Source organism: Centruroides vittatus, unplaced genomic scaffold (assembly GCF_030686945.1).
Source record: "Centruroides vittatus isolate TY-2023 unplaced genomic scaffold, ASM3068694v2 contig_152, whole genome shotgun sequence".
Lineage (NCBI taxonomy): Eukaryota > Metazoa > Arthropoda > Arachnida > Scorpiones > Buthidae > Centruroides > Centruroides vittatus.
In genome coordinates, this window is record NW_027120940.1 from 39,953 (window position 1) to 54,502 (window position 14,550).

The 14,550-nt window shown below is 42.2% G+C and overlaps 1 protein-coding gene across 1 annotated transcript; it reads left to right on the plus strand.

Moving 5' to 3' along the window:
* The first annotated feature begins 6,168 nt into the window (after positions 1-6,168).
* On the plus strand, positions 6,169-7,884 carry LOC136968737 (uncharacterized). Its single transcript, XM_067262766.1, has one exon. It carries the CDS (start codon positions 6,169-6,171, stop codon positions 7,882-7,884), a length of 1,716 nt encoding a protein of 571 aa, XP_067118867.1.
* The last annotated feature ends 6,666 nt before the right edge of the window (positions 7,885-14,550 follow it).

A 14,550-nucleotide genomic window follows, 5' to 3' on the forward strand; every position in this document is an offset into this window, starting at 1 on the left:
AGGAATCAGAATCCCATATACCACGGAGCTACGTTACCTCGGGGTCTTGTTTGATCAAGGTTTGAAATGGAACGCACATGTTGATTACGTATGCAAGCGTGCTGCCACTCTGTCCAATCTCATTGGCTTTGTGGCAAGGAAAAATTGGGGTCTCAACAGCACAAATCTGGCCACGATATATCATCAAGCTATCGAACCGATTCTTCTATACGGGGCATCGGTGTGGGGTAAGGCTGCAAATAAGGTTCACATTAGGAGGAAACTCCTTAAAGTCCAAAGGATTAATCTTCTACATATAACTGGGGCCTACAGGACCACTCCGACTGCTGCTTTGCAAGCCCTTTCTGGGATTATGCCTATACACATCAAAGCGAAGGCCAGTTGGGCTCAATGGTGGCTGTCCAACATGGACATGCCCCCAAACAGGAAGAAAGATCTCTTCAATTACATCAACATCGGGTGCCTTCCAAACTTAGAAGTCGATGAGCTTTTTAATCTTAACCCGTACACTGACGTCTGGAACTCTGTTCCCCCTATACGGCACCCTGGCAAAGACTTTAATATTGACCTCAACTCACACAATACCTGCTTTGGTTCCCAGCACACCATCTTCACAGATGGGTCCATGCTACTGCGAAATTCCGATGACAGTAACGAAACATCTTGTAACGGAAACCGCCACTCTCCTATGGCAGCGCAGCTGGGAGACAGACCCAACAGGCCGTGTCACTTTTAAGTTTATTCCAGACATTCCCTCCAGACTGAATTACAAGCACTTGATTCTCGACTATATTACAAGTCAATTTGTGACAGGCCATGGTAATTTCCTGGCCTATCTGCATCGGTTTCATCATAGTTCCACCACTGTGTGTACTTGCGACAACTCTACAGATCAAGACAACTTGCACCTAATCTTCGATTGTCAGTCCTTTGAACTCCAACGGATGAAGCTCATTCGCACGGTGCTTAGGGAAGGCCACTGCTGGCCATGTTCGCCTGCGGTTCTTATGCAGCACAAAAGTCTTTTTAAGGAATTGCACCATTTTATTAAAAACACCGGCGTTCTCGACGTGAGGACCACATCAACTTAGTCTCTTCTTGCTGACACCAGTTTGGGTGTTTTGGCATGTCGGCACCTTCTCTGTTTTGTCAAGTTTCAGCGACAGCTACACCCAAGTTGGGTGAGCTGCAACTGTAATCATCTGTGTACAGTTTGTAATTATGTCATTTTGTCAGTGCGAGTCTGCACCATTTTTGTTCCGTGTCGCTCCTGTATCAGCTGCACCCAAAGTGGGTGAGCTGCATCTGTTAACCACAATGTACTTCCTGTCCATTTGTCATTTTGTCTGTCTGTGCGAGCCTGCACCAGTCATTGTTCCGCGATGCTTTTGTAACAGCTGCACCCAAGATGGGTGAGCTGCTTCTGTTTTCTTCTATGTATCAATTGTATACCTTTTGTAAATAAAGCCGACAAGACGCCCTTGAGTCTTCCCCTCATCCCCTTTCCTATCACATTTTCATTTCCCCTTAACCTCTTCTCACTCCTTACTACTTTCCTATCCCCTTTTCACACTCGGGCAATACCTATGAGTAGTCCCGAGTTTTCATCCCCTTTTGGTTCGTAAATGTCTATAGGAATGGTGGCGTCGAGTCGTTGATCTGTTGAGTGGTGGTTCTTGCAGCTCTGCAATTTTCGACGATATTTTATTCTGGACAGCTTTTGGATTAATTCTGTGGATTACATCTGATTCCTGAAGTCTTCCGGTACAAGGTATCGTTTGTTTTGTTTAAATTGGTCCATTAGTTCCGGAGTTATCGCCGTTTTTCCATCGCCATCGCTTGGCAGTTATAACGGTCGTTTTTAAATTTTATTTAGCGATATCTCTTTTTCGGTCAGCTCTAGGGTTTTTTCCTTTTGGTCGTTTGTTCTGGTGGTTACTAGGATCTTATATCCGTTTAGAATCCACCCGCTGGCCAATTTTGCGGCCGTTGGCGAGCCTTCGAATTTTGGCCACTCGCGGGCCTGTAGCGGGCTTATGCCTTATTTTATCGGGCTTAAATTTGGGTGGTCCTCTTACTGTTAGGCCGAGTTTATTCTCCTAAATTTTCAGCTTCGTATCTCTAGCGCTTTTGGAGATACGGCACCTTTTCGTCGGGAACGGCCGTTAAGGTCAATGACCTGCCCTAACCGACCCTAACACGGTCAACGGAAAGTTGGTTTTCCGGGCTCCCCGTTTGAGTTTTTCTACCACGTTTTTTCCTGGGTACTTAGCATCATTGCCCCATCATTTCTCCCAAAGTTGGCTGCGCCCATTACTCAAATTGGGCTGTTATTCGATTTATTGTTTCTCGCTTTTGAGGGGCAGCGGCGGGCCGCACGCTTGGTCTTTTTCTTTCTTTTTTAGGCAGCCTTCTCCGGGTACTTCGGGGCTTGCTTTGGCCAAGTTTCGCTTTTTTGGCTATCGGGGTTTTCGAGTTATTGAGGGTTTTCGTCGGGAAGGATCGCCTTGGAGTAGTCACACTCTAATCGACCCTAATTCGGGCGCGATCTTTTCCTTTGCTGAGCGGCTTTGTTCAGCGGTCTCCTGGCTGTCCGGTATTGTGTCTGGGCCTAGCAGGGCACACATCGCTGCTTCATTAATCTCGTTGGGGGTCCCCCCCCTTTTTATTTTGGGCAGTTTTGCTACAGCTCATTTTAAAAAATTTTCTTTTGGAGTTTTACAGGTTGCAGGCTGTTCCTCAGCGGCAGAGCCTTCAGTGCAGGAATTCTTCAGGCTGTTAAGAGGTGGGTCTGTTCTTATTCTGTCTTTTCCGTCCGCACTGTCAAGTGGCAACTTCTCAGTGCGGAACCTGTCGGGGTGGCAAACCCATCTTTTCCACTCTTTCACTAAAGCCCACACAACACAACATCAGCTTACATTCCTGCAAGGCCTTTCCAACCTTTGCGCTTAGGGATCTCGTTTTGCTTCAGCTTTTCTCGTCATGGCAGATCTTAGGGTGGTTCTAGACCCTATTGACGACTGTGCCAACGTGTCAACGCCAAGCACTCCACAGGGAAGTTCTACAGCAGAACAGGCCTTCTGCTCCCCAGAAGGGAAACTCCTGCAGGAAGCAGGACAACATATACGGCGTATTACGGACTTACTGCCAAAGTCGTACAGGACGAACCTATCCACGAAGGACAGAAAAGAAGTTAAGGATAGGGCAACAAAGATGTTTGCCACAATCCAACAGATGTACGGCATTTTGCAACAGATCAGATTTGCATCAGAAGGTAATTCCAACACTAATATGACACAGGGCACAGGACCAATTCACTCTGCTCCACTTTATTCGGAAGTGGTTAGGTCAAGCCCACAGCAGAGCACAGCAACCAAAACGATAGTTAAATCAATTCACGAGAAAATTAAAAACGACGGAAGCGGAAGCAGTCATGCGCTAATCATTTACCCAAGGCAAGAAGACAACACTAACACAGCTACCTTAATGGACGAGGTGCTAACAGACATAACTACGCAAATAAAGCCAAACAAGTTACAAATCAAGGTGACAGGTATTAAAAAAGTGAAGGGGCAGGGAATCTGCTTCCGGACAGGCAGCCACCAGGAGGCGGAGACCCTGGAAAGGGCAATAGATGCCATCCCAGAAATTAGTAGTAAGGTCAGGGCAAAAATCACGGAGGGAAGAAGGCCAAGGGTCATTCTTCTGAATGTACCCCACAATATAGAAGACAAAGAAATTTGCGAAATGATATATGAGCAAAACACGGCCCTGAACAACACCCCAAAGGACTCATTCCTAGCCAACACCAGAGTCAGCACAACAATTACTAGAGGAAAAGTCAAACATAACTGTAAGCATGTTGTCATTTCCACTACCCCTGAACTACGAAAGGATATGTTACGACTACATCTTCTAGCAGTCTCTTGGACACACGTCAAAATCGATGACTTTTTAAACATTACAAGATGTTATAACTGTTGTGGATTTTACCACATAGCCAAAGACTGCAAAAAACAACAGATATGCAGTCACTGTTCCAAGGACCATTGCTACAGGGACTGCACCCATCAGGATCAGCCTGCGTGTTGCACTAACTGCATAGAAAATAACAGGAACTTACCACCGGGCAAACGTAATCCAACAAACCACAATGCTTATTCACAATACTGTCCACTACTTCAAATACTAAAGAAACAACAAATCAAACAGACGAATTATGGATTCTAGGCCCAATAAAGATAATATCACACTGATGCAGATTAACTTACAGAAAGCAAAGGCAGCAACTTCCGAAGCTTTACACACAGCCCTCCAACATCAAGTGGACCTTTTAATCATTCAAGAGCCTTACTGCAGAGACAAGAAAATAGCTTTATTTGGTACTCACAACGTTCTAAGCTTCTACAACGGGCAGGATAACCCACAAACCGGGATTGTAATTCTTAACAACAGTATTGACGCTCAGTTTCTCAAACAATACAGCAATGACAACTACACCACGATTCTAATAAACATAAATGGGACTCCGCACATCATCATCTCTTTCTATTGTGCCCCATCCGAAGATATCACTTCAGCTCTAAACAGCCTCCAAACTACAATCTGCCAGTTCAACAACCACCCAGTTCTCATTGCGGGGGATTTCAACGCGAAGTCCCCCATCTGGAGCAGCCCCTACGAGGATCCTAGGGGGTACAAAGTCACCGAGCTTATGAACGCACTCAACCTGACCTCGTTGAACTCCAGTCCACTCCCGACATACTCCTCTACCACGGGGGAGAGCTGGGTTGACCTGTGCCTGGCGAATAGGGTCATGGCCGCCTACCAACTTTCCTGCCAAACTCTTTCCGAGCATTCTGCAAGCGATCACGCTTTTATTAAAACAACACAAAACATTCCAGGCATTAAAAAGAATGTACGCATAGTGCGTAAGACCAACTGGGAGCAGTTTAAAGAACTTCTGAAAGAATCCTGGGCCTGCGCCCCCATCGCGGACATCACTGACGAATCCGGGTTGTCTGCGGTTGTTAAGGGGCTACAGGATGCAATTCATTGGGCATACCAGGCAGCCACTAAAATCAAAACGAAAAAACTGTCAGCCCCCTGGTGGAACCATGCACTATCAACTCACAGAAACCGTTTAAGGAAAGCTCGAAACAGCTTCAGGAGGGAAACAGATCAACAGCAAAAGGAACAGCTGAGGCAGAGGTACCTCACTCTCTTCAGAGAATATAAGACAGAAATTAACAAAACCCGTTCACAGTCCTGGCGGGATTACTGCACGCATTGGGGAAACTCCAACACATGGTCCACCCCCTTTTACATTGCCAGGAACAAAACCCGCACTACCAGGATTCCAGACAACCACCTAGACAACATTGGCGATTCAAGTTCTGCAATACGGAAAACGTACAACACAATAGTCAATGACTTATTTCCGGTTGATGAGCCAAGCAGTGACAACAGCTTCCAAACGCAGCTTCGGCAACACACCTCTTGCAGTCCTGTTACGCTGGAGGCTGTAGACTTTGCCCCACGTGAAATTGACAGAGAATTTCAGCAACTAAAGCTTAGGAAAGCCCCAGGTCCGGACGGCATCTCCCCTAAGCTGGCAAAAATGGCGCACGAGGCCATTCCAGCTACTTTTTACACACTTTTCAACAAATGCTTAAGTCTAGGCTACTTCCCGGACGAGTGGAAACAGGCATCCATAACACTCATCCAACTGCTACAACAGACTACCGCCCAATATCGCTTCTTCCGGTGATTGGGAAGATCCTGGATGGGCTGATGATTCAAAGAGTGCAATTCTACTGCGAGAGGGAAGGAAAACTCAACAACAACCAACATGGTTTCAGAAAAGGAAGGAACACAATTACAGCCCTGAATTCAATTGTCAGCTACATACAAGAAGCGAAAGAAAGAGGGGATCACACAATGCTGGTCACCATTGACTACAAAGGGGCATTCGATCATGCCTGGTGACCAGCAATCCTCAATGCACTCAAACAAACGGGGTGCCCCAGCAACCTTTACTCTCTTTACAAGAGTTATTTAAACAACAGAACTGTCTTACTTAAAACCAATAATAACCAATACCTGGTAAAGAAAATCACAAGGGGCTGCCCTCAAGGATCAAGATCAGGCCCGTATTTGTGGAATCTGATGTATGATAGCCTCCTGGATCTCAGCAATGACTTACCTCCAGAATACAACTGTAAACTGCAGGCATACGCAGACGACACAATTCTGGCCATCACACACAAAAACCAGGAAACGTTACAGGTTAGGGCCAATGAAATACTTGACAAGATCTTCAAATGGAGCGAGGACAGAAAATTAAAAATAAACTTTGACAAATGCTCGTGCATTGTATTCCCGAAGAAAACTCCACTTAACAAGGGACCCATAATCAAAATGAACGGGAAAAGAATTAAGAACACAAAGAGCGTGAAATACCTCGGGGTGATCCTGGACGAAAGCCTTACCTGGAAAGAAAACACCCATTACATTTACGAAAAGGCAATCACTGCAATGCACGCCCTCAATTCAATAGCAAGAAACCGTTGGGGATATGGCAGCAGATCATCCAGGCTACTGTACACAGCCGTCATTGAGCCGATACTTTCTTACGGGTCGGAGATCTGGGGTACCGAAGTGGAAAAAACATACATTAAACGCAAGTTGCTCTCGGCACAGAGACTCTCGGCCATTACGGCCACTAAGGCATACAAGACGGCACCGACAGAAGCTTTATTAATAATAGCTAACTTAATACCTATCGACCTGGTTATAAAAGAAAAAGTATGGAACTACTTGCAACTGAAACTAGTTGACGAAAGCATCACCATCGAATCATTCACGCGGCACACCAAACAGATGGGTGTCTACCCTACTGCGAAAAACATCGCCGAACATTTGAGCATAAACAAGCTGGACCACACCCCCCATCACCATGCTTACCACCCAGCCGTCTCCATATTAGATCTTTTTAACACCAACACGTCAGCCGATCACAACAGCCTCTGTCTTTTTACGGACGGTTCGAAGTCTGACGAGGGCGTGGGGTGTGCTTTTGTTGCAATGAACGCCAACAACACTTTACATCAAGCCCGCTACCGGTTGGCTGACCACTGCACAGCCAATCAGGCGGAATCTTATGCTATATATAAAGCCCTCTCCTGGATAAAAGACAAACGGCTATCCCTCAATATCAAGAGTGTCACCGTCCTTAGCGACAGCAGAGTCGCCCTGCAGCAGATAAAGAAAATGAACACAAAACTAAACATCATAAACAGCACCGTAAAGATACTCCTGGAACTTCAGGAATACATCAGCATCAAGCTAGCCTGGGTAAAGGGACACAGCAACATCAAGGGCAACGAGAGAGCGGACCTTCTGGCCCGCTCAGCTCCTAGCTGGATCAGTAATTGCTCCTTCGACAATACTCCGTTATCCTGGGTCAAACAGAATATCCGGGGCTTCATCAAAGACACATGGCAAAAGAGATGGGACGACGGCACCACAGGGAGGACTACACACGAGTTCATACCTGACGTTCACCAACGCAACAACTGCAAGCACTTCGTCACCACTTTCCCTCTTACCCAACTTCTTACAGGGCACGGGAACCTGCGTTGCTACCTCCGCAGGTTCCTGCGCAAGACAGACGGTCTTTGCCAGTGCCAGTTAAACGAGGAAGATACACCAAGCCACGTCATCTACGAGTGCCCAAATCACCGCAACCAGCGAAAAACTCTGATCGACACAATTCGCAAGGAGAACGAACTTTGGCCATGCCAGATGAAAACACTCATCAACAACAAAAGAATCTTCAAAGCCTTTAAAGACTTTGCTACCAGTATTACGATTCTCAACTAATCCCTCAACGATGTCTCAAACTGCATATCGTGTGCGGTCTGGGTTATACTCAGCCAAAGCTATGGCCGGTTTCTGCTACAAATTTCAGTTCCAGTACGGATTCATGTTCTATTGTTCGGGAGGTCTCCCATTGTAAATATTCCCTCTCCGGTTACTTACGGCAGGCGTCTGCAACTTTGTGAACACCCAGTGGGTGGCAAGCCGTTTCTCTGTTCAAATTTTTCTTGTTAACCACAAGACGTGGTATTAGTTATTTTCTGTTTATGCACAAGCTGTGCTCACTGATATGTCATCGCTGCTTGCATATTGCTCATTTATGTACTCAATCTGTTTATTGTTTTGTGTCACCCAACTGTTATTTGCAACTCTTGTCTAGTGGCAAGTTGCCACTAATTGTCGGGTTTTCTGTATGTATCTGTATTTTCAGTCTGTAATCTTGTTTTGTCAATAAATGCCGACACGGACGCTCGTGGGGTCCCATGCGAGGCCCCCTGGTTCTTTCTAACTTTTTTCTTTCCTATCACACTATATTTCACCTTCACCTTCACACCTCTTCATACCCTTTCCTCCCCTTCTCCTTCCTTTTCATTGGGCTATACCTATGAGTGCGGCCCTCTATCCAGTCGAGGATGTCTATAGGAGTGAAATATAAAGACCAACGAGCTGAACTAGAGCGCAAATATCTCCAAAGAAACTATAGTTGGCCACCAGAGGCAAATAAGATTTTTCAGGACAAAGAAACATGGAAAAAATTCGAAGATTTTATTGAAAAAACAAAAGCATTAAAAGAAAATTACACCAATAGCGACAACATTAGAGACAACGAACAAAGCTCAGATAGGGATACGTCCGAAGAATCAACAGAAGATGAAGACTCGTAGAGAATCAATATGCAACGGTTTTCTACCCTGCACTGAGCACAGTTCAGACTACGTTTGGGGTTCTCTGTTGGCCTTGCGGTGGCCCATGTTCCATTCCTTTCCATCTTAGGTGGGATTAAGCCCTGATACCGTCGGCGCCCAAAGCTTTGCACCAGGCTGCGGTATCACCATGGGGCAGGATGAGAAATGGGAACCGCGCTGTTGGGTCACCTTAACGCTGTTACTCTCTGCGCTCCTAACTTTTTGAACACTATTTCTCGTGTCTTTGTTTTTAAGGAGCAATTAATTATGTACGCAGCTTATTTGTCAAAGCGGCCAGTACGCCTGCTATGTACACAATGTTGCCTATGTTTTGTTATTCATATAACCTTATATGTAAATTATTTTGTATCTATTACGTTCTGTAATTTATTTTGTATCAAATATGTTATGTATACAATCTGTGTAATTTTGTTTTGCTTTAATAAACGACCGGTGCAGGCGCTCTCTGGTCCCATGCCTTCCTTTCCCACTTTCCTATCTTCCTGTTTTTCACACTTGAAAACACTGGCTTTATCTTCTTTCATTTTCACATAGGGCACAAGTCTGAAGCGGTAATCAGACAGCCCTCTACCAACTTTAGTATCAATGTCTATAGGAATGGATATAGCAACCTCGAAGAAACACAGGCTGCCAACCGAACTTATCAATATTTTACAAAGAACATTTAACAAGGCAATTATAAGCAGCTAAACACTAGAGTATTTTTAGAATTAAATCAGCAATCCGCCAAGATCATCACTCTAACTATCATATTTTTAAAACTTTACGAGTGCCTTAACAATTGGTTTAATATGGTCGACAGAGACTCGCCAGTGCATAGCTACGAAGAGGCAGTCCGGGAAGCAAGAAGACATGGCGCCGCTGACAACGTTACTTTCTATCCCTCATTATTAATGACTGTATCACGAGGAGGACCGTTCATCCAAAGAATGCAGGGGCGGACCTATAGAGAGAAGTGCGCAATCCTTGGACAATTTTTTAACGACGCTTCCGGTAATGCTGCACCCATGGCAGGGATGCTGTGGTTGCATAGTCGCAAATTCTTCAATGCCGCACTGACAGCGATGACTGATGAAATAATGGCACCCTTAGATCGGATTTACGAAAACTTCACGCACGGTCAGCCGGGGACAGAGGAGTCGCTTAGAGTCTATAGAAACTCAGTGCATCAATTTAGAAACAACTTGCAGCTGGAGCTCAACCATCCGGAATTTTTCGCTATAGCTGGTAGGACTACCGCAGAGCTTAGAGTGGGCCAAGCTGTGCTTACAACTCTCGTACGAATGCTCACAGTCATGAGAGACCAGCGCGCTGAAAGGCTTGCGGTCGGAGGCAATGTCCGAAGGCCTAAACCAACCTACGTTGACGAATTTCTTGATTGGATAGGTAATCCTACTGAAGATTATCTAGGTAGAGTCCCATTTGATCGACGCCAAGCCACTCATCACGCACAAGCTGTTCGCTATCCTGGGGAAGACGACAGGAATTTTAATAACAGAGGATTTCTACTTATTGCAACAGCAATTGCTTATCAAACACAGAAAGTAGATCCAAACTTTATAAACACAGCTGCAGCAGTCCAGGACCCCATAGTACAAACAGCAGTACAAGAAGCTAGACTGCTTATTGAAGGGCTTGAGGGTCAAGAACCAAGTCTGTTCCAACAACAGATAGCAGCGTCGGACATAATTTTTAATTCATACTACTGGGTGCGCAAACTAGGAGTTAATAGCCGAAATGGCTTCAAAGTGGTCAACAAGTTTCTGTACCAAATCGGACTAGCACCCATAGGTACAGACAAACGAGCCGAATTAGTGCGAAGAAGCAGAAGCGAACTAATCAGACATTTTACAGAATTTACGACCCTAGTGACTAACATATATACACCTCCATTCGTGTGCACTTACTCACGGTTTGATGATATGATCCCTGTCCTGGGAAGTATCTGCGTGACAAACTACGAAGCTACTGTTACAAGACAGTCAGCCAGTTGGCGTAACAGTATAAACATGAGAATCGAAGTGGAGGAAACTTTACGCATTGTAACTGACCTCTTCATGGTGGAGGAGATAGCAAACCTCGGAGAGGGTAATAATATATTCAAAAGCTGTCATCTCCTCCACCAGTTGCTGCTAACCAAAAAATCTCCGTATGAATATGCGGCAGGTATTACTGGTAATGCTCTGCAGGTGGAGATATATGGCCGTGGACATTTAGAAAGACCTGGTGTCCAAAGAAATATTCCTGCACTACCAGCACCTGAGGAACTTGAGGACATGCCGGCTCTTGAAGGAGACAATGGTCACGAGGGAGAAGATGACATTGATTAAGCACCTTATCCATCTCCTGATTAAGTCAAATGGTATATGAAAATCCAAATCTTCATTTGGCTTAATTCTCAATTTTAATCCATTCCATTTTATTTGGTATTTGACCTAAGTCTGAAGCCTGAAATCACAGACCAACAATCCCAAAACACAAAAGCGGGCAACTGGCCATTCAAGAACCAGAAGAGGGCAAGCATACACACATAGGAAAGAGAGTTTTTCAAATGTACAAAGTAAAGCAAGGTTTGGCTATTGTTTATAAAATAAGATAAGTAAATAAATAAACAAGATAAAATAGAATAAAATAAAATAAAATAAAATAAAATAAATTAATAAATATAGAAAAAAAAATATATATATAATAAATAAAAAAGTAAAAATATATATATAAAAAGAAGAAGAATGAAGAAGAAAGGAACAAATAGAAATATAAATATATATATATACATAGAAACAAACAAAACAAACAACAAATGAGTAAATAATGAAACAAAAACAAAAAACAAAGTCAGACAAGATCAAATAGGATAGAGCAAAATGCAGCAAAACAAGACAAAAGACACCAAAGCAGAACAGTGCAAGAAAACAAAAAAAGGCAAGACAAACAAGGCAGCGTAAGACACACCCAAACAAACCAGAACAGCACAAAACAAAACACCAGAAAACCAGACAAACCGACTGAACAAGCAAAGAGCAAGGAATCAAACAGAACAAACAAAGCACAAAACAAAGAAAAGCAAAGCAGGGCAAAACAAAACAAAAAACAAAAGAGGGAGAAACAAAAAAGACCGCCAGCCAGACAAACCACAACACAACAAATCCCAAATCAAGAAGAATAACAACAAAAGCCACAAGCAGAACAAAGGGAACAAAACAGAACAAGACAAAACAAGACTGAACAGAACAAAACAGAACAAAACAAAATATCCCGAAGCAAAACAGAACAGAACAAAGTGGGATAGAATGATATAAAATGGAATAATATAAAATAAAACAAAATAAAACAAAATAAACCCAAACAAACAAAGTGCGTAATAGAATGAATAAACTAGCGAAGTAAGACTAGCAAACGAAACAGAACAAAACAAATAAAACAAAAATAAGCAAACAAAAGCAAAACAAAAATAAGATAATAGAAAACAAAGTAAAATAAAGCAGAACGAGTTAAAAAGGGAAAATAATAGAGCAAACAGAATTGACAAAACCCAGGCAGAACAAAAAAACAAAATAAAAGTAAAAATTAATTAATTAAGATAAAATAAAATAAATTAAGATAAATAAATAAATAAAATGGAACAGAACAAAGTAAACTAAAGTAAAACAAGATAAAATAAAATAAAATAAGTAAATATAACCAATAAAGTGAAACAAAGTACAGTAAAATAAAACAAATAAAGTAAAATAAAATAAATAAAGTAAAATATAATGAATTAAATAAAATAAAATAAAATATAATAAAATAAAATAAAATAGAGTAAATAAATAAGATAAAGCAAACTAAAATAAAATAAGATAAGATAGAACAAAATAAAATAAAATAAAATAAGATAAAACAAACAAAAAGAGAAGGAAAGGAAAAGAAAAAGGAGAAAAGAGAAAAGAGAAAAGAAAGAAAAGGAAAAAGAGAAAAAGAATAAATAAAGTAAATAAATAAAACAAATAAAATAAATAAAACAAATTAATCAAGAGGAAATAAAACAAAACAAAACAAAACAAAGCAAGACAAATTAAAACAAAGTAGGATGAGGGATTATACAAAACAGAAACCAGATTGGAGTGAAACAAAACAAGACAGGGAACAGTGAAACAGATCAAGCAAACAAAGCAGACCAGAACAGCAAGAACAAACAGAGCGAACAAGCAGAAATAACACCAAGCAAGAGGGAGAGGTGCAGGTGCACAAGGGGCCAAACAAGCAAGAACACAGAATGACACAAAACAAACATGCAGAGAACAAACAGCAATAGACAGAATACCAAGCCCACAAAACAAGACAAAACTCATGCAGATCCACGACTATGAGAGCAACCACAGGCACAGCAGGCAGGTTCAGCCAAAAAAGGTAATAGGAGCAGCGATATGATGGTTCAGATAAATAATTTCAGAACTTGTTTATATCGGAAGGCAGCCAGCTTTTCTTCTTCGCTCATAGAGTAAGGTTGTACAAAGTTTTTCTCTGGATATATCTGGATTTTTGTGCGGAAGTTTTTACATCAGCTTGGATTACAATACACCGTTGGAAAGGACTCGTCGAGACGGTTCGTTTGATACCAATTTTTCTTATCTCACTTAATTAGGGGGGGAGTTAGAGGGGCTTAATAGGTTGGGATTTCGGATCGTTCTAGCGGGTGGGGAAAGCAGGTTAGGGGGGCAGGAATTTGGGGTTTTATTAAGGGTATCTAAGTTAGTATAGGGTGTAATTTTGGTAACTCTGGGTAAAGTATTTATTAAATTACAGCGGGTTAAATTTTGTATGTTATTTCAATGGAGAAATTTAAATTATAACAATTTTTGTAACGGTTTTTCCCGCCTTTCCAACGGTCTTTAACGGTTCTAACGGTCTTTTCTAACCGTCGTTCTTTTTGATTGACAGCTGCAGGTGTTCAATTAATTTTTTTAAAAAAAAAAAAAAAAAAAAAATTTTCTTTCCATTGTTGTAATCCCATTGTTGTTAATTCATTGTTATAACGGTTTTTTCTTTACTTTAATGATAATTTTAATGTTTTTTGAGTAATATTATTAGAATTTAATTAAATTAGTATTTCCAGTCGGTTTTTTCTGCTTTTTATTTTATTTTCACAATATTACTAGCTTGTAATCATTTATTAGTGTATTTTCACTTGCTTTTATTTAACTGTTTCTTAGTGTTAATTAGATTGTTAGTTTTAGTCTTTAACATTGATTATTTATAATGGATGACTCTTGTGTTACGTGCGAGTCACCCCAGGAGGATCCCTCTCAGGTTGGCTCCCTTGTTCTTCCTATGGAAGAAAGGAGTAACGAGACTGCAGCCAACTCTAATGAAAATGACATTATTCAAAATGCTAGCGTTCAACTCAAACGAATTTTGGATCTACTTCCTGACTCTTACAAGTCGAACATCCGAGCTGACGAACACAAAGAAATTAAAGACCGGGTCACACAGCTTTACGGGGCTGTGCACCAGATCTACGGCATGATTAAGGAGTTGAGATCAAACAGGGTTGTCAACACTGCTAACCAACAGCAGCAGTGCCAAAGTATCATGGCACCTACACAGCCTACATATGCTGACATAGCTAGACTTGCTCGCAATTCTAGCCAAACTACGAAAACAATTAACAAATCACTTGCTAATAGGGAAGGGACCGGAGGTAGTCATGCCCTTATCATTTACCCGAACCCTATGGAAGGCGAAAGAGTCAATATGAAAACTG